Source organism: Strix aluco, chromosome 13 (assembly GCF_031877795.1).
Source record: "Strix aluco isolate bStrAlu1 chromosome 13, bStrAlu1.hap1, whole genome shotgun sequence".
Taxonomy (NCBI): domain Eukaryota; kingdom Metazoa; phylum Chordata; class Aves; order Strigiformes; family Strigidae; genus Strix; species Strix aluco.
Window position 1 is genome coordinate 8,723,862 of NC_133943.1, and position 26,482 is coordinate 8,750,343.

The following is a 26,482-nucleotide window of genomic DNA, read 5'->3' on the forward strand; positions in this document are numbered from 1 at the left end:
CCCTTCACACTGCACCCTTCAGAGCTAATGAATCGTACAGTCTTTGTGCAGAGTAGATGAAGTCAGGAAGCAACAGTTTTTAAGTGTTTTCTTGGGGACCTTAAAATGAGGGAGACTTATATCATTGGTTCTTCAAAAAAATTACAGAAAGTTTTTCTTACAAGTCTCAAGTACTTCTTTTCAGATTACATATTTACAAAAATACTGCTTTTTGTTTACTTCGTACTTTGGAGAAACCAGCAATTATTTTTTATGGTTATTTTGAGGTTTTGGTCTCCAGAACAAACAGCATCAAAAATACTGCTAACCACTGTAGTGCACTTTCATTTTTATCTGCAATTGAGTGTTTCTCGGAGTTTATTTGGCTTACGAGGATCTATCAGAAAAGAAAAGGTAGAATGATACCACTGGTGATGTTACATGGCAAGTATTTCAATGACCTTGAGCTGAAATGCTTTCAGAGTTCATGCTTGGCTTTGTTTTTCTCCAGTTTTGCTTCCCCAATCTAATTTTATCTCCAAAAGAGTTTGCCATGGCTGTTTGCCATGCTGGGAAGTGTTATACCATATGTTCATATTTCTTCCAGTGTTTTTGTCTGCACTTGAGGCTAGTCCAACTACTTGTACTTGTAGTACACAGACAAATTCCTTTGATCATTTTTCTGGTGTTCAGGATCTCAGGTGCTGTTGGTATGTGTCTGCTGACACCTATCTACGCTATGTAAATAATCTCAACTTGTTCTTGTTATTGCTGAACACGTACTTGTTATAGAAGGAAGTGTATGTCTACAATCTGGCATGAAAGTCATCTCACAGAGGTTAGAGCAGCAGTTATTGGGCTTGTGGCTAGCTTTTAATCTTGTTAATGATAATTACTTTTTTTCTTTGTACACTCTTCAAAGTTGATTCTGAAAGTTTGTTCTACAAAGTAATGCTGAAGCCTTGTCATGAGAAAAGAGGTGGTTTCCTTTTTTGAAATCGACTGTTCTGGGTAGCTAAAGGATTTTTCAACATTAACAAGGCATTTAAAAAGGGAAGAATACACAGAATTATGGATTAAAAACAAATACAAGTAGGACATGTGCTGCGTTTGATGGTGCTTCAAAAAATTGCACAGCATGGGTAGTGCAGATTACCAAATGAAAAGTGCTTTTTATTTTAATTGTATTTTGGGGAGTTATTTCTGATTTATAACCATTAAAGGACAGAGAAAGACAGAGTTGGTCCCCTCTGCTTTTCATGCATGATGTAATTTAAAGTACTTCAATGATTTTATTTGATTTAGTGAATGCAGTCAAACCTGTTGTCATAGGAGAGATTGGAGGATAACGGGAACTTCTGTTTCAGGGCAAAGGCCGCCCTCTGAGCCTTTTGGCCCTGGTCAGTTCTGATAACATCCACGCAACCATTTGCAGACACTAGCACGAGTTCCCACTGCCTTGCTCAAAGTCAACCAGGAGCTCGGCAGCTGCATTGGTCCAGATGACTCAGAAGGACCTTGTGTTTGCCTGCGAAAAGTCATGCAGAAACTGAGCTTTATACCAAATGTGGTCTGCCCTTTTTCTTCCAAGCTCATCTGCCACTGCCTGCAGTTGCCCGGCTATCTCTTCCACTCATGGTGGGATTGGATACCAGCACATCCTCACTGTTAGCACCCCTTTCTTTTACAAGCTTCACTCCTGTAGTATTTGAACACCTCATAGTATTTTAAAAGATACTACAGCAAAAATTGGAGCTGTTCTCATTCCTCAGAACCACAACTCTGGTTTTGCAAGGCTTAGATTTTGAAAGTAAAATCTTCCACTTCACTTCCTGCTAAACGGCACCATGGTGCTGCTCATGGGGTGCGTGGGGTGAAGTGCAAACCTTCCCTGGGCTGGCCGTTGCCACGGTCAGCAGTGCTCTTTGGCAAACACCACATAGACACAAGCTAATGCCTCGCTGGATGGCCCCCGTGGGCTCATGAACACATACGGTCCGCTTTATGGGAGATGAATGAGCTGGTCCTAATTGAATTTATACGTGGTGCGTCATGCAGCAGGTCTCCTTCCCCCCTCCTCCCTCCCTCCAGAAATGAAGTGTGTTCAGACCATCTGAAAAATGGTGTGTAAGAAATACTCTTCTGTTAAAAGAACATTAGAAAGTAACTTTGATATATATTAATTACCAATTTCATTTAATAGCATATTGAACATTATAGCATTTATAAACAAAAGACAATCATAAAGCATTATTCTGACTGTTAATTAGCTCTATTTATTCTACAGATTAGTTTTTAAATATGCCCTCTAGATGCCACTTGATAGTAATTAATAGAGTTATGTTATTATCTCTATAGAAAAGCATTTTTAATTAAATCTAAAGGAATTTAAATTAGCATGAGTTTTTAGAGAAATTAAACTCTGGTCAGATGCTTAATTTAGCCTTATAAGACAACATCTGATGACATGCCAGTGTCAGTTCTCCCAAGGGCCTTGACATCTTTTTTGGATATTATTTTTTTAAGTTCGTTTTCAGGGAAACTTGCCAGTATACTCTGGTGTTTAATATTTATGATGGATTTAACCAATTTTTTTTAAAGGCTAAATATTGTTGGGAATCCACATTCATTGCAGTGAGCTGAGATAAAAACACAAAAGACGCATTCCTGCAGCTTACAGGCTTTTGCAGTCCCTGGCTTTGAGTGGTGGAAGAAGGCTTGCGTGGGAGGTAGGATTGCATGGGCTGGATGCTGTCCCATTACAAACCAACCACGCTTTTTAACTATTCTTAAGATTACCATTTTGCTTTGCAATAAGCATAAGATTAATCATCAAACTGCAAGGTCCCTTTTCTGTAAAGAAAACACAAGGGTTGCTCCCAAATTGCTCCCACTCTGGGTCACTGGAAAATGTGCCTCTTGCTTAGACTGGGCTGCATCCAGAGAAGTGTGGCCAGCAGGCTGAGGGAGGGGATTCTCCCCCTCTACTCTGCTCTTGTGAGACCCCCCCTGCAGTGCTGGGTCCAGCTCTGGGGACACCAGCATCAGAAGGACACGGACCTGCCAGAGCAGGTCCAGAGGAGACCACGAAGATGATCAGGGGCTGGAGGGCAGGCTGAGAGAGTTGGGGGTGTTCAGCCTGGAGAAGAGAAGGCTCTGGGGAGACCTTAGAGAGGCCTCCCAGGACTTAAAGGGGCTACAGGAAAGGGGGGGGGGGGACACGGGGGACGGACACTCTTTATCAGGGAGTGTAGGGGTAGGATGAGGGGTAACGGTTTTAAACTGAAAAAAGGTAGATTGAGATTAGATATAAGGAAGAAATTCTTCCCTGTGAGGGTGGTGAGGCACCAGAACAGGTTGCCCAGAGAAGCTGTGGCTGCCCCCTGCCTGGAATTGTTCAAGGCCAGGTTGGATGGGGCTGTGAGCAACCTGGTCTAGTGGAAGGTGTCCCTGCCCATGGCAGGGGGCTTGGAACTAGATGATATTTAAGGTCTCTTTCAACCCAAACCGTTCCATGATTCTATGATTTATACTGCCATAGCATAAACTTTTCTTCTGATATAGCCTAATTATAAAAATTTGGCTAAAGTCTTTCCCTGTGGCCCACCCTAACTAAAATAGCTGTATTTACAGTGGCGTAGGCATCCTCTCATGTCTCAGTGTAAAGACAGCAGGAGCTTCTCTGCAGGAGATGTGTGACCCACCCACCAAGCATTGCCGTCCTCCCCAGCACCATGGCTGGCTAAAATGTACCTTTGATCTCACCCACGCCTTGCATGCCCTCCCTTCAAATAATTAGCCAGTAGCTCTATTTCTGCCTTGTAGCTTTTTTCCACTGTAACATTCCCTCTGGGTGATGAACTGTGTGGAGCATTCAAATGCTGGCCACAGGTTAGACTTTCAGAAATGTTAGTTTGGGAGTATTTTTTGTTGTAGTTTCTCTCCAGGTGCCTGGGAACGCATCTGAAGAGTCAGCTGTTGAAATGTTACTGCAAGTTTATTAATGAGCTTGGAATAATTAATTCCAAGGCACTTTTCTAGCATTTTATTTATGAGAGCTATATATTAAGGACTTTAGAAGGTTTAGTGGAAGAACACCACTGATAAAAGCAACATAGCCCAAGCTTATAGTCAGCGAGATCACTGCATGATTGTCTCATAGAAAGCTCTTCTAAATGAGAGGGTTTGGGTTGGGGTTTTCTGTTGTTGGGGGCAGAGAGGGTAACCTGCTCTATATTTGCAGAATACAAAGTGATGGGTTTTATCACCCATGGAAGGGATAAAAAAGTATTTGCAGTGTTCTTCACTTTGGGCAAAAGGAGAACATGATTTAATATGAATGTGTTGAACTAATATGTCTATGTAAGCTGGCCCAGCTGCCTCTAAATCTTCACATCTACAAACATTTTCAGGGAGCTTTGTATTAGCTTGATCTGGGAGGAAACCTTCAGAACTGTGGCTGCAATGCCAACCTGGTTAAAGGACTCTGATCACATTTCCTCAATTTTAGTAGCTTCTTGGCATGTCCTTTCTAGCTTGTGTTTGCTGCAATGTTTACAGCAGAGTAAGTTTAATGAGTGCACAAGTAGTTATATTTCATTAAAATAATCCACAAAGCTATTTGACTGGTACCAGCCATTTCAGAGGGTAGTGTAAGCTAGAAATTTAACAACTCCCAGGAATTACCACCCATTTTTGCTGCATGCACCCTTCTTCAGAAGCGATTATTCATGGGTCAGGACATGCACAGTTGCCCTTTACAGCAGCCATTATGATTTCAAAATGGCCTTTTGCTGATTTGTTTGTGGCAGAGGGAACAACTTTTGTAGCCAGCTGTTGAAATCAAGCCTGATCCAGAGAGGAAATGGAGCTTTCTGGTCTCACCATTGAGTCTGCTGCAACTTTATGCCTGAGGATAAATGCCAGGCTTGAATATTTGTATTGTGGATTTTGTATGTTTTCCTGAAAAATGAGTCCTTACTACAGGTCTGTAAGTAGCTTTTTCAAAGGAGAAATGTTGCTACAATACTCATTTCTTAGCAAACTGAAACATCTTCCTGCTATGATCCATTTCCTTTACAAAGGCAGCAGAGAGGAAGTAACCTCTAACTCAGAAATGCCTTGGTGCTGCCAAAGCATGGCCATGGTACCTTGCTGGGTACCTTGCTGGGCTTTCTGGAAGCAAATGCTGTACCACCAGGCTGGGGTCAGAGGCCTTTCCCAGTTCACGCAGTTGCAAATGAGTTCCTGCTTGCTCAGGCTGCTTCAAAGGCACCTGGAGGCAGTAGCTGCTCCAGAGCTCCCTTCTGTGCTCTCAGCAAGAGAAAAGAGCGTGCCACAACCGCGCTGCTCACAAGGCTTGGACAGGCATTTGACCTTTTGCTGAAGATGTATGAACTTCTTTAGGAAGCAGCTATGAATATTCACTATGCTCTCCCTATAAGTAATTAAACAGTAAAAGTAATGCAGTCCCGGAGCAATTGCCAAGCTGTCTTGTAGTCATTGGTTCTGCAAAAAAGGGACAGAGAATAAAATGAGGGAAGTAGGGAAATACACTCACTGTCATGGTTTAAACCTGTCTGGCAGCCAAACACCATGCATCCACTTACTCACCCTCCCCTGCTCCAAGGGATGGGGGAGGTAATTGGAGGGGTAAAGGTAAGGAGACTTGTAGGTTGAGATAAAAACAATTTAATAATTGAAATAAAATTAAAATAATAATGATCATAATAGTAATAATAGAAAATACAAATTAGTAATTAGCCCATTCCCAGCAAGAGATCCCAGAGGAGAGAAAATCCCAAAACCTCAATCCCAGAAGAGACAGAGTGAGCTTCCCAGCCAACCCCCATCTATACACTGAGCGTGATGGTGTATGATATGGAATATTCCATTGGCCAATTTGGGTCCATTGTTCTGGCTGTGTTTCTTCCCAGCTTCTTGTGCACCTGCAGGACATGGGAAGTTGAAAAGTCCTTGAGTTCTTAGCAAGAACTAAAAACATCAGTAGATTATCAACATTCTTCTCATACCAAATCCTATATTGAATCCAAAACACAGCACTGTTCTAGCTACTAAGAAGAAAAATTAGCTCTTTCCCAGCCAAAACCAGTATACTGACAAATGATGATACCAGGTTTTAGCACTGGCACTAGCAAGACTGGAAACAGCCTCCACTGTCTGTAGCATTCAGTCATGACAATAGAATTTCATCAAATTTCTTTGCACTCATTGCAGAGCTGTGGTGCTGGGGAAAAAAAAAAAAAAAAAAAAAAAAAACACAAAAAAAAAAAAACAAAAAAACAAACATTAAGGAGCAGCAGAGAAAAAAAGATATGTTTCCTATCAGTGATTAAAGCCACAAAAAAATTATTTTTTTGCTCTCAGTTACGAATTGCCATATCAATGTAAAAATCGAGTGTGAAGAAGTGATTTAAGCTGTAATCAGCAGTGACAAAGAATTAAAAACTATATAGAAAAAATGATTTGGTTGAATTGGGTGGGGTTTTTTTCCCCAGAGGCTGGGGTGGGATTTCTGGATGCTTTCTTCCAAATAGTTTTTTTTTCCCATTGTATAATGGAAGAAATTAAAATGACCAGATCTTGAACAAACATAGAATTCTTGAATGAATACTTCTGATTGCTTTGCTGCCTCGTGGGCAATAGGTGTACACACTGTTGTCTGTTCCTTTTAATGGCAAATTCAACTAACATTGCCCTCCTTTTTCAAAATCCACTCACCAGACTGTAAACTTGTCTTTTGTTGGAGAGAACAGCGTGTGCTGGGAGGGAGATGTACTGAGAAGTTTTCCTTGTGTTTGCTTTTACTTCAGAGTACATTCCAGGCAAAAAGGAGAGCATTTATGTAAAGTGTATAGGCTTCGAGTCCAGGCTGAAATGTGTGTTCAGATTGTGTTACCTTAATCCTGTTTTAAGGAAAAAGAAGAATCATCCACCATCAGATTAATATTGATTAAATGTCACAAGGATTATGAAAGAAACATACTGTACACTTACCAAACACTGAAATCAAGTTTAAAAGTGTGGCAGATTTATATTTTATTTCCTAAGTGTTTTCCCCAGCCTTCACAGCCTGATCTGTTTGAAGCTCACATAATATTCTCCTTGATAAATTTCCACTGTGTACTCCTACTTCAGGTGCTCTCCTGAGTTTCTTTGCAACTTTGCACAAGAATGCCAAGAAGCGCTTCAAAGGAATTCAGTGACTTTGCTATTGTTGAGCTGCAGAAAAAGTGTTGAAGCACCCCAAAACTAGTCAAGAAGGAAATATCTAGAGGTCAGCATAAGTTATAGCAACCTTTCTTCGTATGTCTTTTCTGTTTGAATGCAAGCCTTTCTGTTCTTTTCTGTTATTCCCTTTATATTTCTCAGACATTCAACTGCTGAAGCTAGGGTGTTGAAGGTCAACATGTGTCTACAGACACACACATCACTAATGACCCACATGCTCATCTTAGAGCTTGCAGCTCATCTTGTTTGCAAGTGTTCTAGCTTAAAACCAGGCTATTTCTTGGGACTATGAGTCAGATAAATGCTGCTCCTCCACCCGGCAGAGCTGGCCATGCTGGAGTCACAAGTTGTTCCCATCAGGCCTAACTCAGGCAGAGCCCAGTGCCTAAAGGTTGACTCACTCCCTATGCGCATACAGTCCAAGGCCAACATCTAAAAGATTTTAAACAAATCATGTTACATTTTTATTATAAACACCCTTGTTGGTGCTGCATGTGATTTTATTACATAGATTGCCCTTAAAAGAACAACTCCCCAACACTTTGCAATGAAGGTAGGCAGACAGACAGTCCTCTGCAAAGAACTATTTTTATCATATCCTAGAAAGAAACATGAATGAAGCTTTATGGCTTTTGTTCAGTGCACTGGCTTAACCTAGCCTCACTATTACTGTTAGGCCCTGAAATGGAGCTCTTATTGATTTCAGATTTGATGGGATTCAAGGGGAGCAACAGCAATTACTATGTTCATCCATTTAAAAACATAAATTAAGGGTGAATAAGGCTTTTAAAGCTAGGAATTAAAAGAAGCGGGCACAAATTATTTCTACCTATATTGTATTGAATTTACTTCCGGGACATCTGTTTGCACAGACACCTTTCTGAGACTGTCAAATATTACCCTGATGAGACCTACAGTGGAGAGAACCTCGTCAGATGGGTGTTTCATGAACAAATTGCTGAATGTGTCTTGATCAATAATAGAGGGAATAGAGGTAGTTTATGGAGACCACCAACACACTATACATTGTTTCTTGACTTTACCTAGTAAAAATCATAGCAAATCCTTCTCCCCTCATTTGCACATTACCACATTAAGGCAGAGCACTAAAGAGAAGATACATTTAAGCCAACTTAATCATCAAGTTCATCACAGGGCTCTGAGACCCCAATTTCATTATAAAGCAGTGACATACAACACTAAACGTGTACTGTGGGTCTGGAATTGCTACTAAAAGAATACACAGAGTGGGAAAGAAATGTGTTGTCTAGAAAGAAAAGAAAAGGAAAGTGGGGAATAGTTAACCAGGTGCATCTGCACCTGAGCGGAAGCCTGATTTCTCTCCTTCAAGTTGTGTTCACCCCAAGTGCTGTTCTGCTGATTGCCACCTACCCTTGACAGCAGGAACATCAATCATTAGTCTAAAAATACCTCTCATCACATTGCATTTGAGATCTTCTTTGCTCCCTTCCAGCTGATAGCAGTAGAAGTCTGGAGCACGTTTTGTGCAGAGGGAGCGGTACGTGATCAGCATCCTGCCACGATGGCTGGAGCCCAGTTCTGGCCAGAAGGAGCAGGGGTGGCCCTTGCCTTTGCACTAGGGAAGGTGCCAGGACAGTGCCGTGTGGCTCAGATACTTTTGCAGCACACAGGGAAAGCAAGAGGCAGTTTGGGAAGCTGAACTGCTGATGTTCACTTTGCTCTGGTTGGATTTGTTGCTAGTTAAGATGCATGTTCCAGCTGAGATTTGGTCTATTCTTGGGGGATTTGTAACTCCTCTCTCCCCTATGGAGTTGATGGCAGCCATGCCAGAGGCTTTGCCTTGGTCTTTTCTCACAAAGCTTGTGAGATTGGTCAACCAACTCCATGTTTGGATGAAGAGGGCTAATGCTTCAAAAGGCCCTCTTCAACAGCAGACTGGCAGACCAACATGCACATACAGAACGTGATGCTTCTGCTTTGTTTCAGTGTAAAACTGGGATAAAACCCCTTATTTTATGCTATGTCTGGATTCATGTTGTACAGCAAGATGACTGCCAAAAGCCCAGCCCGCTGGCTCTTTCTGTTATTTCCGTGTTGGAAACAGTGAGGGCAGATTGCTGTGCCAGGCACATGCTCTGCAGCAGGAAAGGACAGTGTCTTCCTGTGCAAGAGCTGAAGCTGCTCAGAAGATGCAGCAGACCAGTGGCACTGGAGACTCCTACGGTGGGTACAGAATGGGAAGAAGGAGGTGAGAGGAGGTCCAGAAGCTGGATGTTGCTCCAACAACTCACTTGCAGTGGTCCAAACCACAACCAGGCTTATCTCCCAGATATGGCAGTAGGCTTCTATGAAACTGCTAGTGCCAGAGAAAATACAAACTCTTATTTGGCATACCTGTTCTCATGCAGTCTTTCTTCTGAGTCTCAGATGAAAGAAGAGAAAGAAACAACAAAAAAAATCCCCAAACACTTACATTGAACCATAAATGTTCCCTCGCCATAGGACTCTTGATTTTTGTTCTTGCATGAAGTGAACACATACAGGGGTCTTTGACATTTGTGCCCCCACACTTTATGCACTAGAAGGAAAAAAAAAAAACAACACTCTTTGAGTGAATCTTTATGGTGACTCAAAACACTTTAGGTAGATCCTGTCATATGCTTTATAAGTTCCTGACTGATTGTATGGAATTAAGTTATTGGGCAGAGAACCAGCTAATGGAAACACATTGATGAAATCCTTTTTGAGGGACATTAAATGGAACTTAAAATAAAGCTGAAATGGCTTTATGGATTTTTCAGTCAAACTGTTTATGAACATTTATCGGTGGTAAATTACACAGTGTCAGAAGAGGGAATCAGTAGGTATGGCTTTTAATCGAAGTCGCTCTGATATAATACTCTGAGAAAGAATAATTTATTGCCTAGGGATGTACAGTATAGTATGTTTAAATACAAATTATACGATTGTTTTCTCATAACTGTCTTTGGCTGTTTGCAGGTAAGTTATCCTTAGCAGCAGCAGTCTCATGAGACAAAAAAAAATATTGTCAGTACTTTGCAATGAAATAGAAATTTTACATTATCCATTTTTCATGGTAGATATCAAATGTTTTAATAACAGATAATTCAGGAAGCAGAAGCTGTGTTGTACAATAATATTTTTTTTTTTATATTTGCTTTATACTCAGTAAAGGGAGAAGGGGGATATAGTAGCTTTGATTGAGAAGGAAGATTGTAGCAGCTAAGTCTTGAACTGTTGGAGCTGTGCCTTAATATCGTTTGCCAAAACCCATCATTCCTCAGGTAGAGGACAGTGGAAATAAGACTAGAGGCGTGCAAGAATAAAAGGCACTTTCTGGTCCTGCAAATCTTATCCCCTGGTTTTGAGACGCCACGTCTTATAGTCATGAATTTGTCAAATCTGTTAGATTGTCCATCCCATCTAACTGAAAAGCTGCTCCCATTTTTGCTCCTCTTTTGGCTAGAAAATGCTTACTTTTCTTCCCAAGTATATTTGGGACCAGTTTACTGCCACTTACTCTCATGACGATATTGGCCTAGAGCCAGTAGTTCTTTTTCCTTCATGTTATTTATCCTCCTAATGTATTTATACACGACATTCATATCCTTCCTTAGCCATCATGCTGCTAAGCTAAAAAGCCAAGTCCTTCCAGTCCTCTTTTGTAGGATAGACTTTTTCTGTTCATGCAGTCATGACAGTATACTTTCTTCACTGGGGATGAGCTGGGGGCTACATAATAGTTCAGGGATTCACTGATGATCCTTAAAATAATGTGATTATTTTCATGTTCCAGTTAGACTTGCCTCTTGCCTTTCAGTTTAATGTCATGTTTGCCTTCCCTTCGGCCCTGTCCTGCTGCCATGAATCATGAGTAGCAATCAGTCTTTACCCAGGGATGTTCTCATCCTGGAAGCATCCAACCTGGAGAAGAAATTTTTACTACTTTCTAAGCACATGACCTTGGACTTCATATTTTTAAATTTCACCCTCTCTCTCTCCTTCCACTTCCTGAGGACAAACATTTGTTTCTCCATGACATCCCAGTTCTCCTCTGCAGAGCCAGAATAGCCCAGTTCAGTGTCAACATCACACTTCCCTGAAACTTTCCTCCATTTTTTTCCAAAGCCTTTAGTAAAACCACTAAATGATGTCACTTCCTCTAGCCTAATGCCTTCACTTTCAACACCATCCAACACTGATACTATCACAGCCTGTCTAGGGACTTCCATAGTGACCAAGAGCCAGACTTTGACACAAATGTCCAGTTTAATTGAATATGTCCAAGGCAGTTGTTTCCATCAGGAGGCACTGCAGGAGCCACCAGTCCCCCAGGCAGAGACCAAGACTCTTCAGCATAGAAGAGAGAAGGCTGGTGGGAGTGGGCACATTTGAGGTCCATAAAATTTCCAGTAGCACAAAAAGAAAAGGGTGGTCATTTACTGTTTTTCATAGTCCAAGGCAGAACAAGAATCCAGTGAAATCATCAGGCAGCAGGTTGAAACCAAAGGAAGAACTTCTCCAGAGTATTTAACTCATCTGTGAGCCCCCTGCTACAGAAATGTTGACACTTAAAATGATAATTAGATGAGGTGATGAAAGCTTATCAGCGTCTCTCCAGTTGCTGGGTTACACAGCCAGCTCAAGGAATCCCTCAGCTACTGACAGCCAGAGTCAAGGGAGGGATGTCCCAGTCTGGGTCCCTCAGCATCCCCTCGTGGCTGATGTCCTACTTGGTGACAGGGACAGGTGGCCCTTGGGGAGACCTTGTGTTCTTAGAATAAGAAATGATATTGTCAAGGCAGGAAGCCTCATCAAGGCAGGTAGTGTTCACTCCTAATTCATATCAAAGGAGAGAAACAGAAGGATTTGGAGATCTCATTCCTGTTCCCAGTGTATAAGGGACTCTTCCATGGATCTGAGAATAAAGGTGACAGGAAAAGAGAGTTTAAGAACTGTGTGTAGGGAAAGGAAAATGAGATGGAGAAAAGGAATAGCAGACTTTTTTTTTTTTTTTTTTTCAGCCTTCCTGAAATGACTGCATTGGAGTCTTCACTGGCTTTGTTTCCAAAGTTGCTTCCTGCATTTAAATTAAATAATGAAAGCCTGGAAAACCCCAAGTCATTATAAATATGTTAAACTTTCTCCTTATTCTGCAGGCATTTTTGGTTACGTGCAGATCGTTATTTTGGGCTTTGCTTAACCGAAGTAGCTGACTTAAAGTGTGTAAAAATGAATTAAAATTACCAGCATAAGGTCACTATTTAAGCAATGGAGGTGGAAAAGGTGCAAGAATATCTATATGCACCTCTCCAGCTGCACTTCCTCATCTTCCTCCTGTCAAAAAATCACGGGTTTATTATGCAGATATGTGCAGGCTGCATCTTTTGCTAAGTTTCATTGCAAAGCTAATAGCCAAGGCAATTGTGTGGATAAGCAGAGACTTAAATCATTTGGAAACTGTTGAGAGAGGACAGATCTGATAATAATAACCTTCATGGCTGGCAAGTTACAACTGCTTTTGACAGCTTGTAACGATGAAGGCTTATAGTAAAGTTAAGAGCTAAATATCTGTATTGTGCCATAGGATCAATTTCAATTCCCAAGTATAAAGCTTCAAACTTTAGACTGCTTTTATCATCTTTGAGATTACTTTGTTTATCTCTAGGTCTAAAAGGAGTTGAGTTTTTTTTAGAAATGTTAGAGTGCTTATTTTCATTCTGTGTTTTGTTCTTTAACATGGTGGGACAGCTTAGTTAATTTGTTTCAGTGCAAAAAACGTGTAATCTTATTGAAGCCACAGGTGTTTCTCACTTATAACAGAAGTTACAGAAGGATGTTGTATTAATATGTTTTGCATCATCTCAGAACATTTTTTATTCTATAGTGGTGGCTTCCAGACTACACATAGGTAACAATTATAAAAGCATGTGTTAGGAGAGATCTCAAACAGTATATGTAAAAGGTCTCATCAGGATCTGTAGTTTGCACCAATAGCTTTATCAAAGAAAAAAAAGGAAATAAAAAAATCCCACTGGTGCTGTTTGCATGCTGACACTGAAATTGCTGTGATGACTACAGATAATGAATGACTGATTGTTCACAATGTGTCTGAACACAAGAATACAGGTCTAAATTTAAGAATACAGGTTATACTTGCTCACTGGGTAGGCAGCTATATATTAGAGAACATGAACGTTAATTTCTAGTGCACTGCTGTGTATAAAACATTACCATTCTTATCTGTGTTCTAATTGGAAGTTTCAATGGGAGTGAGGAAATTATGTTCTACGGCATAAAGCGCCAGTGACAGCACTTGGGGACTCCTGTGTCCCAAGAGTATTTTAAAAGTGAAATGGGTTCAGAAAAGAGCAATGAGAAGTCCAGAAAATCTGCTTCACAGTGAATGATTCAGAAAGCCATAACTTTTCAGAGAATCAGAAGGTTGGTGTTGTTGGGTCACCGTCAGTAACTATCTGCAGAAAGTGGAGAGTCTGATCATGCAGGGTTGATTGGCTGGCACCTGAGGACACAAGATTTAGTGGCTGAAAGCTGAAGTGAGACCAATTCATATTAGATGCATATTTTTAAATTAGAACAATTAGTGGAAAAGCTTACCAGAGGATGGCATGGGCTGCCTTTGGTTTAAAACAATGGTATGGGGAGAGCACATCTTCCTAGAGGCACAGCATGGCTCGGTCACAAAATACAGACCCAGTGTAGGGATGGCTGGGTGAAGTGGCCCAACCTGGGCTATGCAGGTGGCCACGGAAGAGGATTGCAACGGCCTGAAACTTAGGAAAGTTGTTCATATTGCCTAGCAGTTTACAGCTTGCAATCTAAAAAGTCAGCAAATGGGGATAGTGCTGCCTTCCTCACCATCTCTAAGAGAAGGGGGAAATGAGCAGAAGTTAAATGACTTCTGGGTCACATATCAAACCAGTGGTCGGGCTGGAACTAGAGCAGAGTTTGCTGCCTGCTTGTCTGCATTTCATCAGGTGGACACCTCCCTACTTTTCCCCAGACAGGAGCACAGCCTGACTGGAGAGGCATTTGCTGTGATTGAGACAAAATTTGGTTTTCTCCTTTGAGTATCTCTCAGAGCCCAGCAAAAGCAATAATGCCATGACATGCATCCAAGTTCATTAATGAGGAACGTAGCTGGATTAGATGCCTGGTTACCAATGGGGTATCTTTTCCAAGCTCCCTCCATCAGCTGGGTTGGCAAACACTTCCCACAGTCGGGGTGCAAGCAGCTGCCTTTACAGCCAGAAGTGCAGTTTACAGGCAAATCCCAGTTGTAATCAAAGCAACCAATTTCAGATGATCAAGATCTGGCTTTTCCTGGGGACAGAAGGGATGTGTGCAATAGAGAAATGGGGTCAGGCAATGGGTTAAATTGCACCTAGGTATGATTTGACAATCACTCCCCTGATAACAGCTTATGATGTTTACAATTTGTCTTCTGTTTTGTTTTGTGATTTCAGGAGCAGAAGGCACAGTGTTCCCTAAATCTATAGAAACTCCCAATGTCAGGGCAGACCCCTTCAAGGAACTAAGGTAAACGTTGGAATATGGTTTAACGGTAACTCAGTGGCACCTTGTTGGAGTTGTGCATACTGCTGGGCATCTTTTCTGCTTTTGCATAAGAGCTTGGGGATTCACTTTGAAAGGCATGACCGAGAGGATGCCATGGAAGAAAAGGGACCTGCCATGTTTACATGTAATATGAGCAAGCTAAAGGCAATCACGGGTCATGAGAGTATTGTTTCTCCTCTGTAACATGCTCTGCGTACCCTGGGCCCTGGGCCCAAATAGAGAAATCTTTTCCTGGTTGTGCAGAGAGGTACTGGAGTCTATGCTGAATCACAGGGAGTAGCAGCAGGCAAAAGGATAATGCTCTCCAGCATTATCTGTCTTGCAGAAATGCAAACCCTCCCTGACCTACACAGGGTCTAGCTGTGCATGCATGTAACTGCTGACACTCGCAGAGATGCTGCTTGCTGACAGCAATATATGAGGAGGGAATAAACAGCACAGCTCCTGGGAACCAGCTTTGCCCTCAAGCTAATGCCGGGCATTTTTTTAAAAAAAAAAAAAAAAAAAAGGTATAGCACTACAGCTTCGTTTGGATGACTAGTGTCTGAAAAGAGACTAATCATATGGCCTAATGATCTGAATCTCCTGATATCTTCTGACCAAGAGGGCTGTAGGACTTTGCCATCAATGCTCTAATTATCCTTTGTTAGAAAAAGAGAGAGAGGGAAAAGGTGAAAAAAATTTCCAGAAGGACACCTTGTCCTTAGTTCTTGGGTTACAAACTCTCCTTTCCTGGAAGCTGCTGGAGATGAAGCAATCTTCAGACAGCTGAAGTTGTGCATGAGCACTGCAGATTTACTGCAGATGCACCAAGATGGGAGAGGACCTCTCATTAACTCTCTCTCTGCTCTGATACCGGGGATAGTTATGGCCCAGCTAGATCACCATGGAAGATGAATAATATCCTGGCTGCCTTCCCTTGGGTCTACCTCTATCTTTCAGTTTCTCTCTAGAAACACTCTAATTGTTCCCATTTTGCACTGTGGGGATCATATGTCAGACAACAAGTGCAGTGGTGGTGTGATTCAGTTTGTTATGAAAGTTTGTTCTCTTTCTCCATGCAGTGACTTTAACCATACCTTGTGGTTTTCCCAATCTTGGTATACTTCCTTTAAAAAAAGAACAGGGTCTTTGCTCAGCCTGACATGCAGTTGCCAGGGCAGTTCCAGGGTTTGCTGTGGTGGAAGGAGCTCCAGGAGGGCAGGGTGCCATGGTGCAGAGCACACATACCCTCCGTTTCTCCAGGCAGAGCAAGAAAATGAGCAGTCAGAGGGTGGATGGACTTGTACGTGAGGTTCAGGTGACAAAGGCTTTCTGGCACAGCTCATGTTTAGTGACATTTTCAGAAAAAAAAAAAAAATTCAAGATCATGGTTAAAATATCCAACAGCATCTAAATAACTTACAAAACCAGGTCCAATTTTCAGTAGTGCAAAAGAGATGCAAGGTTTAGGTCCAAGTTTATGGTTACCTAGGACTTTTCTAAACATGGGAGGGGAATTTAATCCAAGTAAGTGTAGGGTGTCATATTAGAGGGGACAAATGTGAATTAAAATGGCCTTAATCTGATTGAGTATGCTTCTGTTCCAAAGAGAATTAAGCTAAATGAAATTGAAATGAATTATTGGCAGCATCCATGCAAGGGGTTGATTCAGTATATTTGATCTGCTTTAAATTCATGTTGTTATTTCACTTGTTTTATGTAGAGAGCTGTAGATAACTGACTTCCTTTGAAATTAGTGGACTGGGTGAAGAAAAAGCCTGTAAAAATCTGGTGTGTTTTGGTTTGGGTTTTTTTTTTTTTAAAGGGAAAATCATTAAATAGGATTTACTTGGAAAACAATGTCCCACAGGGTCCTAAAACATTTTGTGTGCTTCTGAAAATCTTATCTTGGCAAAAATAAATGTTTTTTCCACCACCCTGAGAAGAAAAGAGCCAATGGTAGCACTGTGTAGAGAAAGCAAGGTTTCCCAAGAGCAAATGCTCTGTTCCTTCCCAAACCAAGAACCATCCATCTCTCTCTCTACATGTTGGAGCCCTGGCTGCTTCTTAGGTAAAATGGTGCCTTTTGGGTGCAGTACAGAGTTAATAGAGAAAATAATCTTACTCTTGGGGGACATTTTTTAGTACTTTCTTATTTTGATAGCAAAGTATGTGCATAAGGTGTCCTTTTGGCCTATTTAAAAAGATGCTACAGTGAAATGGGACTGAATGAGATGGCAGCCTATGGGTCCCGAGCTGTCATTCATTGCTAGGAAAGCAGCATTGTAAACATGCACTCAGTAGCTAGGTTGACTCTAAAAGACCTTTTTCTGTAATAAATAGTGCAAACTTTCTTTCCTCCTTAGGCTGAAGTTCTCAGAGTGGGAAAGTGCGCATTCAGCTATTGCAGGCTGTCACCAGGCACCACCAACCTCCATCACTCTTCCTAGACCAAACCGTTACGATTAGTTACATGATTTATCCATTTGCTCTTTTCAGTACCATACTGACTCCCACTTTTACGTTAGGAGACTTCAAAATAAGGTGACAGCGACTGTCACTATCAGAAAGAGAGGAGACCAACTGCTCCTGTCACCACTGGGAGTCAGACCATCTGTATGTCTTCTCTCCCTTCCTCCTCTCCTTAACAGACAGACTGATTTCCACTGCAAGATAGGCAGTACGCTATTGTGCCAATCATCTCTGTTTCTTTCCTTCCTTTCCTCCCATCTCCCAAAGGCCTTCAGTCATGCCGATGTGTCACGAAGACTGACACGCTCCAAGCAACAGCACACACGTTCTCAACAGAATTTCTGTCCCTGTTTAGCTGACGAATGGTATTTAATTCATACAGCCTAATTCATTTATTAGTAACTGGCTGCTCTACAAGGTGGTCACCGTCCTGGAGAACAGGCAAGGTGTGGTCCTCTTTTCTGAGTGCCCTTTTTAAAACATTTTTGTCTGCAATGGTTTAGATGGAGAAAATTCAGGTGGCAACATGTGCGTAGCTTTTTCCTTACATGCTAAGCCCATCACAAGGCTGCAAGAATTGGTTAGGTGTTTGTTTGAGCCAGGTCTGGACTTTGCTGCTGAATCTTCTCAGGAGGTGCTCTCCAGTGCTGAAGACTCATGTGTCTGTCAGTATCAGTATCAGTTGTAGTAGGAATGCCAGCGCTCATAAATGTCTTCTTTAGTGCAGGGTGTCATTAACAGTTCTTGCTTCCTATTTGAAATCTAGAAAATCCTTTAATAATGACCTAAGAACTAGAGATGGTTGAAAAATTATTTGATATATCTCTGTGAACATTTCCATGTTTTTACTTATTTAAAGTAATTTTAGACTCTTGGAAGTTTTGGTAGTTATTCATTGGGTTCTATACTGGTCAAAATCAGTAAAAAGGAAAGCAAACAAATTCAAATTATTTTCAGATTCTTGGAATGTTTAACAGTGTCATTCAGTATCATCCCAAAATAGTTTAGGGGGAGATCTTGGGAGATTTTTTTGGACACTGAAATATTTGTACTCCTCTGCACTGTCTCTTTTTAATGCAGGTTGGTGCCTTTGACATATGGTAATGTGATTGCCTATGTATGAAAGTTGAATTCAAGATGACCTTTTCTCACTGGATTATTTTAGTAGCACCCAAGTAACTTGTCAAGAGCCGTCTTGAGAGTCTCTCCTTGACGCTGGCAGGAATCACCTGCCTTTCTCTATTTATCTTCCTCCAAAAGGCAAATATATGCCAAGGAGGCTAACAGAAGTTGTCCAACAAACACGAGGTCAGCACTCTTCCAAGGTGAAGGATAAAGGCTTGACTAGCCAATGAGTAAGGAAGAAGGGAAATAATTTGTGTGGAGGGGATTAGAATGTGGGTGCTCCAATATAAGAAAAAATATCAGGAGGATCTTGTTAAACCACTAAGTGCTGGAAGCTGGGAGGGTGTATGCCAGATGGGTGCTGTGTTATAGCATCTATCCTGGTCCGGGGGCTCAGAGCCCTCTGAGTAAGTACCTCCCCAATGTCCAGGTCATGCTGGGCAAGGGCACCCAGAGCATGAAAACCTGGTTTAGGACATTTCTGTTCCCAGAGTTAAATAAAAAGAAATCAGACAGCATGAAATTCACTCCATGAGGGGCAAGCGCACACCTGGAATTCATCCACAATTATTGTAGGTTAAAAATGCGGTAAACCGCTCATCCAAGGCCAGGAAACCAAGGGATGACTGTTTTTCCTGTAATGCACAAATATAGTTAAGGGAGAATTAATCCCTTGGGCTTGAAGCGGTAATTTTTGACCAAAGTTAATTATGAAGCACTGAAAGTACCAAATGGCAGAAGAAATGTACCTGCAGCTTGATTTTATTAGTGCAATTCTACCTTACCATGTACAGTACTGAACTATCCAAATAGTCCAAGTGAGACCTATTGTAACAAAAAGCAATTTAAATACAGTGCTCAGCTAATGTAACAATACTCATTTTGCAAAACAATAATTCTTATCATATTAAGGTTTCTCTCAGCTGTTTCACAAGGCAGCAGAGACATTTGCAATACGTATGAACACAAATAATGTTTCTGTCTGAAATCCATTACATTAATAAAGATTAAGAGAACAAAAATTAGAGGAAATGCAAAAAAATGAATTATATTAAAGAGGAAGTAATTGGTGAGAAATGGAAGTCATTTATAAAGACTAGTGTGTGATACTGAAGCACTGTTTAGTTTGCAGCAAACACTTGGGAATTCCTGTGAGGTGTCAGCAAGGGAAAAATAACCAATGTAGCTTTGTATGTAGCTGGTGTTATTTTCCAATTGATTTACCAGAAAGGATGCAATTCTTTTCTCTGTTACACCAGAGAAATCCAAATAATTTTGGTAGTCCTACCAGCTTAAGAGACAACAGACTTTTGCCTTGGGATGAGCTTTACTTTCCACATTGTAACAAATATAACTATTTTCATATGACACAGATGGGTTGGATTTATATGACTGTCAACACATACCTATTAGCGTACAACTAAAATGAGAGAACAGGTTCCTGGTTTCTAAACTTCAAGCTAATTTAAGGGGACTTTTATGAGTTTCTTTTGAATAGCAGAGGTCCTCACCACTTTCCATTTTCTAATCTAGGAGACTACATCTGATCTGACAATTTTCCAGGGATGGCTAAGGCTTCCTGAAATACTTGCTGTTGGATGAAACTTTCTCAGAGCAGAATTCACACTGATTTCACAGCTATAGCCACTTTGCTTTAGACTTTCCTCCTGTCAACATCCCTTCAAAGCTGCTGTCTGTTCATCTATTATAGAAGACAAGCCACAGCCCTCCCAAGTCAAAGGCAGTCTTCCCATAGGCTTCTTGTGGGCAGTGTATTAAGATCTATTTATGCCACTGGATATAAGGCTTGGAGTTAAGGAGGCAGTTGCTTGCTGGGGCTTTCCATCTGTTAAAGTATTTCTATTGCAAAAAGGGAGACAGGGAGGTTGCTGTTTTCTTTCCTTACCCCAGCAAATCTTCTCTTAATGGCCTTCATCTCTTTCACATCCAGCACCATAAAGAGGGGATTTAGCTCTTGGTGTCCTTTTTTTAGCAGGTGAAGCCTAGATTTGGATGAGATGTTCAGGAGGCACACACACCTGGGAAGCAGCAGAGGCATTGACAGAGGTTTGCTGATTTATCCCGGCTGGATAAATCATGGCCCTGCCCTGTTCACAGTGCTGCTAATAGCATCAGTCCATGGACAGGCAGATCCGCTTCAAAGAGGGCTAATGGATGGTGAAAGCAGGCTTGGCAGGAAGGGGAGCCTGTCACAAAGCTGTTTTGAACACAGTATATTGCTGAAGTAAAAGATTAGATAGGCTCAAGCTAGGGAAAATAGACAAAGCAGTCGGAATTGGTGGTTGAGCAGCCTGCAGCGGGGTGTGTGGCTCTTCCCAGACGCACTCATGCACCCTGCGCTGCAGGAACGTGTGGGTGCAAGAGCAGGAATATTCCACCAGAGCTGTGTGGCCCTTCAAGTGAAAACAGGACTGAGAACAGGGAAATAAAGGGCAGATTTCTAAAGGAAATTGCTGCCAAATGGCATAGCTTATGGCATAGAGAGCAGTGGAAATATCCTTCCCATTTGGTGGTTGATGGGAGGATACACAAGACTCCTCTTCTTCTGTGTATAATTAAGCAGTATAATTGCAACTGGAGCAATGGCTCCAGACAGAGACCCATTTAACTTTTCCTGGGCCCTGAATAAAATACAACAGCCTGGTTCATTAATCTCTCTCTGCATTTATTCTGTAGGGGTTTCCTAATGCAAACAAAGCCTTTTTCTGGGAGATATTAATCGTCAGTCCTGACTGTTATCTCACATTGAATATCTTTCTTGTACACACGATCTGTATCCTGCCTAGGTGCGTTGCGCCCAGGATTGTCATTAGCTTTCAACGGCAGAATGTCACTGCTGTCGAGTGCTCCATAATCAGAGCATTCGTCTAACCTTCGAGTGCTGTTCACAAAGGTGTGTGAGCCAGAAATCCTCTGGGACTTGAGAGAAACCCCATCGGTGTGACCAGTTTGTACAGTTAGACACGCACGTATATCCATTTGAATAATAAAAATGTGAGCTTTTTTTGCTTTTTTTAACTCTCTGTGCAGCACACCGCTAACCTTGAGTAGAAAATAGATGCTAATAAATGCGAGGTCTTAAAAATGTGAATTATAGCCATTTCACACTCCATGGCAGACTCTCACTGGTGAAATGGCTTAATACTTAATTACAATGCTTGTCCTTCCCTCAAGTGCAGATGACATTCCTCAGATAGATTTTGCAATGACATCTGTGGAAATAAGTTGTGAAACTAATTAGTTATTCATATAATACAGAATATTGACTGTGCACTGATTAAAAGGATATGGCGACACATCTAACATGATGTATCTGTCTAGTAGGTTAGTCTGCTCCCTGAAGTGATATATTTTGGAAGGTCTTACAGAAAATTATGAAAATACCCTTTAGCCTCTAGAATGCAGACGTTTATAGAAAATGTTGCCTTTCATTTACGTTTTGATAACGACTAAGGAGGGCTACCATGTTCTGAAGTGACATACCTTACTGCTTGTGCCCTGGGGAGAGTACCTGGTCTGCAGGCTCTAAGGACCATTTTTGGGCTGTCAACTGTAACAGGATCGGCAGGTTATTGAGTAACTGCAGCCGTAAGTGTCCTAAAACCAATTGTTGGACAACTACCCAGAGAGAAGGGCAGACAAGCCAGCATTTGTTTCGGTGCATGTTGGGCAATGTGTTTGCCTTGCAGCAGAGTCTGGCTGGTGCTGCTGTTACATAGGGTAGTTGGGAGATGCTTCACCAAGAATCTCCTGTGCTGGTCTGGGATGCAGCAATTGTAATGCTCTGTGAGAGGCTCAGAAACTATTGTTTTATTATAACATCTGTACTTGAGATAGAGCTATTTGTATCAAGGATATTGAGCATGAAATACAGAAGTAAATAGAAAGGTGGCAAGGAAAGCACCTTACCCACCTGTCACTGTGATACCAATCCTTTGCAAATATTGTGATATTTAGGATGTAACCATGTTTAAAATGACTGAATAGCTCAGAAGAGGAGATTTTCCTTTGAACACTGTTCTTATCTTAAAGAAATGAGAGGAATGTAATCCACTGAGCACTATGTTTGCTTTTGGGTAGAAAAATACGTGGTTTTCTTTAATATTTCTCTCTATCCCTTCATAATTCTCACCATCTGTGTATCTCGCATTTCTAAATCCCGAAGTGAAGAGCAAAGCAGGCAAAATAAAAATCTTTGCCTTACTCAGCACTTGGTACCTGCTTTTAAGGAAGGGCTGTCTCCCTGCTGAGGCTTCGCATGAGAGCAAACAGAGGTCCCTGCGCCCACAGCCATGCAGAGCCCAGCACGGGAACTGCAACTGGGGGTTCGGCTGCTGAGGAGTAGTAGTTACAAACCAGCTTCCTTAAAACCAAGAATTTAACACAGACTTCTCATTTATCTGATACAAAATAGGGAAGGACAGTTCAGATGCTTTCTTACCCAAGTGAGAAGTTCCTCAGGGTTTTGTTTTCTACTGCTGTCTGCTGATGCTGGAGGGTTTGACTGTATGAAGGCAATAATACTTATTATTTAGTGTGAGTGAGGTATAGAAGTCCAATGTGATTAAAAAGGACACTTTTACAAATAAACTAATTGTACTTTAGACTGTAGTCAGGAATCAATAGCTGTTGCATAAACCTATTAAAGAGAGGAGAAAGATGTGTCCATAACTATAACGGGATCCTTTCTTTTGAAAGCAGTATTTTGTATATTTATTAAAAGAAATCATAAATATTCACTGTGCCTACAGTATCTTCATTCGGAATTTATGTTTTGTGTGGAATAGAGTTGTTTTCTCTAGGCCAAACAGGAGTAGCTATGTTGTTTCCTCATGACTTGAATTGATTTTATCTTTTTAATGTGCAGTGGCTGCTGCTGCTCTACTCCTCATGTATATTTTGCAGTATGGATTTATCCCGTGGGTTATTGTGGCACCTCTGGCTGTTTCAAATAGTAATAATTTCTGACCAAATAGCGTTGCTGATTTCTTACTGAAGGAATGTCACTCCCTGCTCTCGAATGGTGTTTGGACTCGGCTCTGCCTCTCTATGTGGAGGTAGCACATGGCTAAGGAGATTCCCTTTCTAAATATGACTCGGCAGTCAAACCTGTGTCCCTCTTTGGGGACCCCTGCTGCTTCCCTGGTCTCTACTTCATCTAGAATGGTAATAATGTATTATTAGTGTGTCGGCATTAGCTGTGTGCTGCTGTGTGCTTTCTGGGCTCAGCAGTGAGTTGGCTCAGCAGCGTTGGACTGGCGATGGTTGGTGACCCATCTTGCACATTATGCACACTCATGTCCCATGAAAGGAGGAAATGGAAATGCAGAAGCTACTTGTGCCGGCAGCACAGGCAGAAGCTGGCAGGTGGTTCCTCTTTCTCTTCTCCATCTTAGTAAAACTGAAAGCCTGTGGACTTTACCGCCTCATTTCCAGATTCTGCTGACACTTCTGAATCTGGCAGTCCCCTGCTCTGGTTCCTAGCTGAGTTGCCATTGGAGTGACTCACTGAAAAAAGCAGCATTTTTTTTTGGTCAAACATGTGAAAGCACTGTATTAAAGGTGGAGCATTGCTAGTTTGAAAGGCAAAGTGGCAGCCACCATTTCATCCGTCAGCAGAGGTGGCTGCTAGAAATGCATACTTCAGTACATATATACGGCTTTGCTGGCAAGTAAAATAATGCCATGTTTCACTTCAGCTGCACAAGGACATTATATCCTTGGATAGAAGAATCCAAACACAAGCTTGTGGTTCACATGGTATTGTTTGGTTTCAGGGCCATGCATTTGATGAGGAAGCAGAAATGGGATTGCAACCCAGTAATAGCCAAAAATCAGGTGAGAGGCTCCAAGAAAACCTGAAAAATGTGTTCAGAAATACAGCTTGGTTCTCCAGAGAGGAGGAGCAAGTCTCCCAGGGTGTGGGCAGTAGCTGCAGAAGGAGAGGAGTTTTCCCCTGGGTTAGGCTAACACGAATGGCTGTTGGGCTCTTGGGACCCTCCTGGCAGTTGTTTTGCTGGCTGAAACTCAGCTGCAATTCTCTGTTTCTTATGTTGGGTTGACCTCAGTTCATGAGTTATCTCTTGCTTTTCACAATACAAAAAGAAAAACACATTCTCTCCCTCTTTGCCTGGTTTCATGTCATTAAGGATGGTTGTGGGAAGGCTGGCTGAGGACGTTATAAAGTGACACAAGGGAACAAGCAAGAAAGTAAACCAAAAAACTCCCAAACTTAGGCCATCAAGGATCATAAAAGAGGTTGTAAAGCAGAGGGGAAATGGCCTCCTGGTGAGTTTGAGAACAGCTGAGAGGGCTGGATAATGAGGGGATGTGCTGCTGTAAGGAGATGTTCCCTGCCAGTGAACTCAGTGAAAATCTGCTTATATTTGATATAATAAGGGTAAAAAGCAAGACACAAAGGGTTTATGCTGCTAGTGCTGAACTGTGTGGCAATGATAAAAATATGTCATGTCCTGTCCACTTCCTTAAGTATTAACATTTTAAAAGACAGAGAAAGAAGTAAAGTAAAATGTCAATTTAATTTTTTTTATTAAGGATTTGGTGTCTTAACTTTAATGAAGGAGTAATAAATATAAATGGATATTAATGGAAGGTTATTAGAGCTGTTCATTTTGATGGAAAATATGCAGTATCTTCTTGTGCAATGCCAGAGGTTAAAGATTATTATTGCTTCCTAAGGTTTCCAAAATTAAATTCTCTCTCTTATGACCCACAAGGTATGATTGAAAATGTGTGCATGTAAAATGGTTTGTAATAAATTCATATTGCAATAAAAGTCTCTTTAGAAAAACAGGATATCTTATAAGAATCAGCTGAGGAGCTCTGTCTCAAGATGGAAGCTTTTTTATAAACCTGAAGAATTTCATTCTGGAAACTCAAGTGCTACCAGAAGAATCACCTGGAAAGCACAGAAAAACTTGTGAAAAGGTCCTGAGCTTTCAGCCAGTGGTTGAAACCCAGAGTTCCCTGGGTTAAAGTCTACTTGACTTTAACTGGCTTTTATCTGGTGAATACGCTTCTAATTAATTACAAATGACATTTCTGACAGAGCCTTTTAGGATACAAAAATTAGGTCCTTCATAACTGGTGTTCATTTCCATCTAAAGCCTCCAAACCTCCCAGTACCAGATATCAATTCTTGTTCCCCTGAGGCAGAAGGAACTGTGCTGGGAGCACAGTGGAAAAAGCCAGTCCCAGCCGTTGGGTGCCAGAAGATTTGGGCAATACATTTCTGCTCCTTGCCAAATCCAAACCTTTAGGTATATAACATAGTGCAGGCACTGGCTTAATTCACTAACACTTTTTGAAGTAGAGAAACTCTGGAAATCTGGGATTAGTGATGTGGTTTTGGTGTTAGTATTAATAGGCTAAATCCTGTAGACAATGCTTTGCCTTTATTGACAAAAAAGTTCCCATGAAGTCATGAGGTAATGATGGGCTTACAGAGCACATTATGTCCCTTGATCACTTCTGTATAATTCACTTCAAGTTAATGAGGTCTTCTTGTAAACACTGTATGCGTTTCTGCATGAGCTGCACATCTGGTTACAACCCAGGTCCTGAATTCAGCCCTGGGATCTGGTAGCTGCCTTAGTGTGGGACTTGGTCCATCTGTGCCCTGCATACTTCCATAAATGTTCAGTTTTTGCTATATGGGATCAAATCGATTGTATCAAGAAGAGTAATTTGTCATTCACTTAGGCTCCGTTCCTCATCCCCACCATCAGTTCATGCCTAATTCTTTGCTAAAAAAGGTCTTACTGAAAACATCAAGGGCAATTCTCCTAAAAATGGAACACTAAATCTCTCCTAGTCCTTTCCTGCTCTTTCCTGCTTAGCATGTGACAGATTTTCTAAAACACCCACTAAATATGTTGATTTTATGGGTTCTCAGTTGAGCAGTGAGGTATCATTTAATCTCTCCATCCATTGGCATTGCTCTGAACAGTGAGAGAGGACCAAGCAATGACTTTGTCAGAACATTTTGCAGAGCTCTGAGGTGCATGGCATTCAAGCAACATCATACCAG

The 26,482-nt window shown here is 41.4% G+C and overlaps 1 protein-coding gene across 6 annotated transcripts in view; it reads left to right on the forward strand.

Moving 5' to 3' along the window:
• The window catches only part of SGCD (sarcoglycan delta), a 399,682-nt gene that overhangs the window by 352,046 nt on the left and 21,154 nt on the right, over positions 1-26,482 (forward strand). For all 6 annotated transcript variants that reach the window (XM_074838563.1, XM_074838562.1, XM_074838560.1 and 3 more), the window contains one exon: positions 14,721-14,793. In XM_074838563.1, the coding sequence (XP_074694664.1) occupies positions 14,721-14,793 (73 nt within the window). The remainder of the gene's footprint in view (positions 1-14,720; positions 14,794-26,482) is intronic.